Source organism: Pipra filicauda, unplaced genomic scaffold (assembly GCF_003945595.2).
Source record: "Pipra filicauda isolate LSUMZ 115617 unplaced genomic scaffold, ASM394559v2 scaffold1596_size8497_pilon, whole genome shotgun sequence".
In the NCBI taxonomy this organism is placed as follows: domain Eukaryota; kingdom Metazoa; phylum Chordata; class Aves; order Passeriformes; family Pipridae; genus Pipra; species Pipra filicauda.
The window spans coordinates 1-8,499 of NW_024104091.1; the positions used below are offsets into that span (position 1 = coordinate 1).

The following is an 8,499-nucleotide window of genomic DNA, read 5'->3' on the forward strand; positions in this document are numbered from 1 at the left end:
CATCGCCGGGACCACCGGGACGGGCACCGGGACCACCGGAGTGGGCACCGGGACCACCGGGACGGGCACCGGGACCACCGGGATGGGCACTGGGACCACCGGGGTGGGCACCCGGACCCTCCGAGACCGCCGGAACGGGCACCGGGACCCCCGGAGTGAGCACCGGGACCCCCGGGACGGGCACCGGGACCACCGGGACGGGCACCGGGACCCCCGGAGTGGGCACCGGGACCCCCGGGGTGGGCACCGGGACCCCCGCGGCGGTGGCGCTGGGGTGGCCCCCGGCGTGAAGCAGCGGAGCCCGTGGGCCACCGCGTGCCACCGCGTGCCCCCGTGTGCCACCGGCCGTGGGACGAGCGGCTCCCCCGGCTCCCTCCCCGTCGCCCCCCCGGGGAAGGGGCCGTGCCTCAGTTTCCCCGCTCACCCCGTGCCAGGCTGGGCTGTGCCACGAAGCCCCTGACCCCGCACACACCAGCCCGGGGGGCGCTGCCGGGCCGGCTGGGGGGGTAGAGAACCCCACGCCTCCCTCAGACCCCCCAAAACCCCCCAAAACCCTCCAAAACCCCCCAAAGCCCCCCGGGCCCGGCCCGCGGCGGCCGCGGCCCCTTTAAAGGGAGCGACGGGGCGGGGCCGAATGGGGGGAGCGGCGGCCAATGGGAGGCGGGCGCGGCGCCGCGAGGACCAATGAGCGTAGAGGGGGGGCGGGGCGTGAGACCGATGGGCGTGGCCGATGGCCTGAGTTGGTCCCGCCCCCCCCCGGGCCCGGACCCCCCAGTTTGGGTGGGGAGGGGTCCCAGTTTGGGGGTCACCGGGTCCCAGTTTGGGCCCCAAATGACCCCTCCCCGCTCCAACTGGGACATTTGGGCCCTTCCCAGTTACCTGGAGGGGGGGGGGGCGATCCCTGCGCTTCCCCATCGCGGCGCTGTCGGAGCGGCCCCAAATCACCCCCAGTGCCCCCCAGTGCCCCCCAGTACCGCCCAGTACCCCCATTCCCACCCCCCAATACCTCCCCAACTCCCCGAGAGCCCCGAGGGCCGCCCCCCACCCACCCCCCAGGAAGGGACTCCGGGACGGGGGACACCGGGATGGGGGGACCGGGGGTGGGGACCGGGGTGGGGACCGGGCACGACGCCCCCCTCCACCCGGACACCCCCGGGACACCCCCGGGACAACCCCCCGGACCCCCGGGAGGGACAGAGGCGGCAGCGCCGGGGACGGGAGCGGGGCCGGGGCGGTGCACTGGGAGCTCTGGGAACACTGGGGAACACTGGGAGCTCTGGGAATACTGGGAGCTCTGGGAACACTGGGAACACTGGGAGCTCTGGGAGCGCCAGGCACGTGGAGCGCGGTCCGCAGCGCCGGAAGCACTGGGAACACTGGGAACACTGGGAGCGCCGGGCACGTGGAGCGCGGTCCGCAGCGCCGGAAGCACTGGGAACACTGGGAACACTGGGAGCGCCGGGCACGTGGGGCCGCGTCCAGCCCCACACGGTACCGGGAGCACTGGGAGCAGCAGAACATCGCGGTACCTCATCCCACCCTGAACTGGGAGCACTGGGGACACCGCGAGACCCCGCCCCACTGAACTGGGAGCACTGGGAGCACCAAAGCTCTGCTGTCCCGCCTTTCACCGCACTGGGAGCCCCGGGAACACCGGGAACACCGGGAACACCGGGATATCCTACCCTGCACTGCACGGGGAGCCCCGGGAACACCGGGAACACCGGGAACACCGGGATATCCTACCCTACACTGCACGGGGAGCCCCGGGAACACCGGGAACACCGGGAACACCGGGATATCCTACCCTACACTGCACGGGGAGCCCCGGAACCCTAAAATTCCGACGTCCAGCCCTTCACAGCCCCGGGAACCCCAAATCACCGGTGTCCAGCCCTTCAGAGCCCCAAAACTCCGGCGTCCAACCCTTCAGAGCCCCGGGAGCCCTAATGCAGCAGCACCCAGCCCTTCAGAGCCCCGGGAACCCCAAAACTCCGGCGTCCAGCCCTTCACGGCCCCAAATCACCGGCGTCCAGCCCTTCAGAGCCCCGGGAACCCCAAATCACCGGCATCCAGCCCTTCAGAGCCCCAAAATTCCGGCGTCCAGCCCTTCAGAGCTCCGGGAGCCCTAAAGCAGCAGCACCCAGCCCTTCAGAGCCTCGGGAACCCCAAAACTCGGGTGTCCAGCCCTTCAGAGCCCCAGGAGCCCCAAATCACCGGCGTCCAGCCCTTCAGAGCCCCAGGAGCCCTAAAGCAGCAGCACCCAGCCCTTCACAGCCCCAAATCACCGGCGTCCAGCCCTTCACAGCCCCAAAACTCGGGTGTCCAGCCCTTCAGAGCCCCGGGAGCCCTACAACTCCAGCGTCCAGCCTTTCATAGCCCCAGGAGCCCCAAAACTCGGGTGTCCAGCCCTTCAGAGCCCCGGGAGCCCTAAAACTCCGCCGTCCAGCCCTTCAGAGCCCCGGGAACCCCAAAACTCCAGCGTCCAGCCCTTCAGAGCCCCAGGAACCCCAAAACTCCGGTGTCCAGCCCTTCAGAGCCCCGGCAACCTCAAATCCCTGCCGTCCAGCCCTTCAGAGCCCTGGGAGCCCTAAAACTCCAGCGTCCAGCCCTACAGAGCCCCGGGAACCCCAAATCACCAGCACCCAGCCCTTCACAGCCCTAAAACTCCGGCGTCCAGCCCTTCAGAGCCCCGGGAACCCCAAAACTCCGGCGTCCAGCCCTACAGAGCCCCGGGAGCCCTAAAACTCCGGCGTCCAGCCCTTCACAGCCCCGGGAACCCCAAAACTCCGGCGTCCAGCCCTTCACAGCCCCGGGAACCCCAAAACTCCGGCGTCCAGCCCTTCACAGCCCCAAATCCCCGCCGTCCAGCCCTTCAGAGCCCCGGGAGCCCCAAATCCCCGCCGTCCAGCCCTTCAGAGCCCCGGGAGCCCCAAATCCCCGCCGTCCATCCCTTCCCCCGGCGGGATGAGGCCCTCGGACGCCGCAGCCCCGTCCCCGCCGCTCCCCTTCGAGCCGGCGGGTCCCTTCGACATGTGGCGGGACTACCTGGGGCTGGCGGCGCTGCTGCGGGACCCCCCCGGGGGGGACGGGGACCCCAAAACTCCCCCCTCCTCCTCCTCCCCGGGCTCGGAGCCCGCTCCGGGGCCGCCGTGCGCGTTCTGCCGGCACAACGGCGAGGCGCCGGCCGTGTACCAGGGGCACAGCCTGCGGGACGCGGGCGGGCGGCTGCAGTGCCCGGTGCTGCGGAGCTACGTGTGCCCGCAGTGCGGGGCCACCCAGGACCGGGCGCACACGCGGCGGTTCTGCCCCCTGACCCCCCGCGGGTACACCTCGGTGTACGAGCGGGCCGGGAGCGCCAGGAGCGGGGCCGGGAGCGGGGCCGGGAGCGCCAGGAGCGGTGCCAGGAGCGGTGCCAGGGAGGGCACGGCGAGGGACGGCGGGGAGTAGCCGAGGGATGGAGGGTACGGGGGGGAGGGTCGGGGGGGGGGTCGGGGGGGTACCCGGTTTGGGTGGGGGGGTCCCAGTTGGGGGGGGGGGTCCGGGTTTGGGATGGGGGGGTGTGTCCCAGTTTGGGACTGGGAGGGTCCCAGGTTGGGATTGGGATGGTCCCAGGTTGGGGGGGGTGTGTCCCAGTTTGGGACTTGGGAGAGGCAAGGTTGGGGAGGGGGTGGGGCCCATTTTGGGTGGGGAGGGGGTTCCCGTTTGGGTGTGGGAGTCCCAGGTTGGATTTGGGATGGGCCCCAAGTTGGGGGGGGGGGGGGGTTGGGGTCCCAGTTTGGGACTGGAGGTTCAGTTGGGATTGGGGAGGGTCCCAGTTTGGGTGGGCGTGGTGTTTCCCATTTGGGACTGGGAGAGTCACAGGTTGGGATTGGGCGGGTCCCAGGTTGGGGGGGGGGGTGGGTCCCAGGTTGGGACTGGGAGAGTCACAGGTTGGGGAGGGGGTGTGTCCCAGTTTGGGTGGGGAGGGGGGTCCCGGTTTGGGTGGGGGGTCCCAGTTTGAGACTGGGAGGGTCCCAGTTTGGGTGGGGAGGGGGTGTCGTGGTGTCTCCACGGGGATGTGGCACCCACTTCTCCCTCCCTCTCCCACTTCTCTTCCCTCCCTCTCCCACTTCTCCCTCCCTCTCCCACTTCCCTTCCCTCCCTCTCCCACTTCTCCCTCCCTCTCCCACTTCTCCTCCCTCCCTCTCCCACTTCCCTTCCCTCCCTCTCCCACTTCTCCCTCCCTCTCCCACTTCCCTTCCCTCCCTCTCCCACTTCTCCTCCCTCCCTCTCCCACTTCTCCCTCTTCTCCTCCCTCTCCCACTTCTCCCTCTCACTCCCTCTCCCACTTCCCTCCCTCTCCCACTTCTCCTCCCTCCCTCTCCCACTTCCCTTCCCTCCCTCTCCCACTTCCCTTCCCTCCCTCTCCCACTTCTCCCTCCCCTCTCCCACTTCCCTGCCCTCCCGCTCCCGACTTCGTCCCGCCCTCGACCACTGCCGTCCGCCGCTCCCACTTCTCACTCTTCTCCTCCCTCTCCCACTTCTCCTCCCTCCCTCTCCCACTTCCCTTCCCTCCCTCTCCCACTTCCCTCCCTCTCCCACTTCCCTTCCCTCCCTCTCCCACTTCTCCCTCCCTCTCCCACTTCTCTTCCCTCCCTCTCCCCCTTCTCCCCCCTCCCTCTCCCCCTCCTCCCTCTCCCTCCCACTTCTCTTCCAGGGCGTCACTCCGAGGATGAGACCCCGGCCGGGCACTTCCCAGTATTCCCAGTGCCCCCAGTGCCCCCAGTGCCCGAGACAGACCCCGGGGGATCCCGGGAAAGGCCCCGTTTGGCCGGATCCGGGCACTGCAGGAGGCTGCAGTTCTGGATTTTGGGTTGGTTTGTTGGGTTTTGGTTAATCCCAGACCAGGAAAGGACCAGGAAGGGCTTCAGTGCTCCAAACATGGAATCATTAATGGATGGTTTGGGTGGGTTTGCTCAGTTTTGGTAAATCCCAGGCCAGGAAGGGCTCAGTGCTCCAAACATGGAATCATTAGTGGATGGTTTGGGTTGGTTTGCTCAGTTTTGGTAAATCCCAGGCCAGGAAGGGCTCAGTGCTCCAAACATGGAATCATTAATGGATGGTTTGGGTGGGTTTGGTCATTTTTGGTTAATCCCAGGCCAGGAAGGGGCCAGGAAGGGGCCAGGAAGGACCCGGTTCCCGGTGCCAGAGCCCCTCTCCGAGCCCCGGAGCCGTTCCCAAGAGTTCTGGGGGGGATTTCTGGGGTCCTGCCCCCCAGGCCGGCGTTCCCTGGTAGCAGGAGCGTTTATTCCCAAATAAAGACCCGTTCCCAAGAGTTCTGGGGGGGGGATTTCTGGGGTCCTGCCCCCCCAGGCCGGCGTTCCCTGGTGGCAGGAGCGTTTATTCCCAAATAAAGACCCGTTCCCAAGAGCTCTGGGGGGGATTTCTGGGGTCCTGCCCCCCAGGCCGGCGTTCCCTGGTGGCAGGAGCGTTTATTCCCAAATAAAGGGCCATTCCCAGGAGTTCTGGGGGGGATTTCTGGGGTCCTGCCCCCCAGGCCGGCGTTCCCTGGTGGCAGGAGCGTTTATTCCCAAATAAAGGGCCATTCCCAAGAGTTCTGGGGGGGGGGTTTCTGGGGTCCTGCCCCCCCCAGGCCGGCGTTCCCTGGTGGCAGGAGCGTTTATTCCCAAATAAAGGGCCATTCCCAAGAGCTCTGGGGGGGGATTTCTGGGGTCCTGCCCCCCCCAGGGGCCGCGTTTCCCTGGTGGCAGGAGCGTTATTCCCAAATAAAGGGGCCATTGTCCAGGAGTTTCGGGGGGGGATGTCTGGGGTCCTGCCCCCCCAGGGGAGGGCCGGCGTTCCCCTGGTGGCAGGAGCGTGTAGTTTACTTCCCAAAGAAAGGCCGCACCCGTTACCAAGAGTTCTGGGGGGGGATTTCTGGGGTCCGGCCCCCCCAGGCCGGCGTTCCCCCCCTGGTGGCAGGAGCGGTTATTCCCAAAAAAGGCCCCTTTCCAAGAGTTCTGGGGGGGGTTTCTGGGGTCCTGCCCCCCCAGGCCGGCGTTCCCTGGTGGCAGGAGCGTTTATTCCCAAATAAAGGCCCGTTCCCAAGAGTTCTGGGGGGGGATTTCTGGGGTCCTGCCCCCCAGGCCGGCGTTCCCTGGTGGCAGGAGCGTTTATTCCCGGAATAAAGGGCCATTCCCAGGAGTTCTGGGGGGGGTTTCTGGGGTCCTGCCCCCCAGGCCGGCGTTCCCTGGTGGCAGGAGCGTTTATTCCCAAATAAAGGGCCATTCCCAAGAGCTCTGGGGGGGGATTTCTGGGGTCCTGCCCCCCCAGGCCGGCGTTCCCTGGTGGCAGGAGCGTTTATTCCCGGAATAAAGGCCCGTTCCAGGTGTTTTCCAGGTGTTTTCCAGGCGTCCCTACGGCTCCTTCCAGCGGCTCCGGCGGCCCCGGCGCGGCCTCGGCCTCCGGAGCAGCTCCAGCCCCCGGCGGGCCCCCATGGCCAGGCGGCTTTGGGGGGGGGACAGGGGGGTCATTTTGGGGTCTGCCCCCCATCCCAGGGGATCCCGGGGGGGGTTGGGACTCACTTGAGGTCCGAGAGCTCCCGGATGAGCCCCCGGATGACGTCGGAGGCGTCCGGAGGGTCCGGAGGGTCCGTCCTGGGGGAGGGATGGGGGGGGGGGTCAGGGCTGTCCCACCCCCAAAAATTGGGGGGTTTGGCCCAAAAAGGGGGGTTTGATCCCAAGGGAGGGGCTGTCCTGGGGTCACCCACCTGTCCCACGGCACGTTCCCGAGGGATCTGGGGCGGATCCAGGTCCCGGAATCGTGTCCGGGGGCGTCCGGGGGCGGCTGGAAGGGAGGAGGGGGCCCAGTTTGGGACTGGGAGGGGCCCAGTTTGGGACTGGGAGGGGCCCAGTTTGGGTGAGGAGGGGGCCCAGTTTGGGATTGGGATTGTCCCAGTTTGGGATTGGGATGGTCCCAGTTTGGGATTGGGAGGGGCCCAGTTTGGGATTGGGGAGGGGCCCAGTTTGGGATTGGGATGGTCCCAGTTTGGGTGAGGAGGGGCCCAGTTTGGGATTGGGAGGGGCCCAGTTTGGGTGGGGAGGGTCCCAGTTTGGGGTGGGGAGGTCCCAGTTTGGGATGGGGGGAGGGTCCCGAATTTGGGATAGGGAATTGATGGTCCCCAGTGTTGGAAACGGGGAGGGGTCCCAGGGTGGGACTGGGGAGGGTCCCAGTTTGGGTGGGGAGGGTCCCAGTTTGGGATTGGGAGGGGCCCAGTTTGGGACTGGGAGGGTCCCAGTTTGGGATTGGGATGGTCCCAGTTTGGGATTGGGAGGGTCCCAGTTTGGGATTGGGAGGGTCCCAGTTTGGGATTGGGGAAGGTCCCAGTTTGGGATTGGGGAAGGTCCCAGTTTGGGACTGGGAGGGTCCCAGTTTGAGATTGGGAAGGTCCCAGTTTGGGATTGGGGACAGTCCCAGTTTGGGACTGGGATGGTCCCAGTTTAGGTGGGGAGGGTCCCAGTTTCGGTGGGGAGGGCCCCAGTTTGGGTGGGGAGGGGCCCAGTTTGGGACTGGGAGGGTCCCAGTTTGGGACTGGGATGGTCCCAGTTTGGGATTGGGAGGGTCCCAGTTTGGGTGAGGAGGGTCCCAGTTTGGGACTGGGAGTGTCCCAGTTTGGGATTGGGATTGTCCCAGTTTGGGACTGGGAGGGGCCCAGTTTGGGATTGGGGAAGAGGTCCCAGTTTGGGTGGGGAGGGTCCCAGTTTGGGACTGGGCTGGTCCCAGTTTGGGTGGGGAGGGTCCCAGTTTGGGACTGGGCTGGTCCCAGTTTGGGTGGGGAGGGTCCCAGTTTGGGACTGGGCTGGTCCCAGTTTGGGTTGGGAGGGGGGCCCCAGTTGGGATTGTGAGGGTCCCAGTTTGGGATTGGGATTGTCCCAGTTTGGGATTGGGGAAGAGGTCCCAGTTTGGGTGGGGAGGGTCCCAGTTTGGGACTGGGCTGGTCCCAGTTTGGGTGGGGAGGGGGCCCAGTTTGGGATTGGGAGGGTCCCAGTTTGGGATTGGGATTGTCCCAGTTTGGGATTGGGGAAGAGGTCCCAGTTTGGGTGGGGAGGGTCCCAGTTTGGGACTGGGCTGTCCCAGTTGGTCCCAGTTGTACCTGCTCCGTTGGGAGCTCCGGGCTGGTCCCTTCCCGGCGTTCCTGGGGGTCGGTGCCGGAGGATCCGGGATCCGGCTCCGGGGGCTCCGCCTTGGAATTCCCGCTCTGGGAATTCCTGCTCTGGGAATTTCTACTCTGGGCATTCCCGCTCTGGGAATTTCTACTCTGGGAATTCCCACTGTGGGCATTCCTGCTCTGGGAATTCCCGCTCTGGGAATTCTTGCTCTGGGCATTCCCACTCTCCCCATTCCCACTCTCTGAATTCCCACTCTCCCCATTCCCTCTCTCCCCATTCCCACTGTTAATATTCCCACTCTCCCCATTCCCACTCTCCCCATTCCCTCTCTCCCCATTCCCACTCTCCT

At 66.7% G+C, this 8,499-nt stretch overlaps 2 protein-coding genes across 2 annotated transcripts; one reads left to right on the forward strand and one right to left on the reverse strand.

The window, feature by feature from the left end:
• The first annotated feature begins 2,267 nt into the window (after positions 1-2,267).
• LOC120322831 (nanos homolog 3-like) lies at positions 2,268-5,168 on the forward strand. The gene is made up of 2 exons (XM_039379163.1): positions 2,268-3,464; positions 4,700-5,168. Exon 1 carries the CDS (start codon positions 2,968-2,970, stop codon positions 3,448-3,450), a length of 483 nt encoding a protein of 160 aa, XP_039235097.1. The 5' UTR covers positions 2,268-2,967; the 3' UTR covers positions 3,451-3,464; positions 4,700-5,168.
• Positions 5,169-6,187: 1,019 nt separating this feature from the next.
• LOC120322832 (secreted protein C-like) lies at positions 6,188-8,449 on the reverse strand (the record flags this gene model as incomplete). The annotated part of the gene is made up of 4 exons (XM_039379164.1): positions 6,188-6,489; positions 6,567-6,638; positions 6,752-6,828; positions 8,135-8,449. Coding segments are annotated over 4 exons (555 nt in total), but the record flags the coding sequence as incomplete, so codon positions are not given.
• Positions 8,450-8,499: the final 50 nt, after the last annotated feature.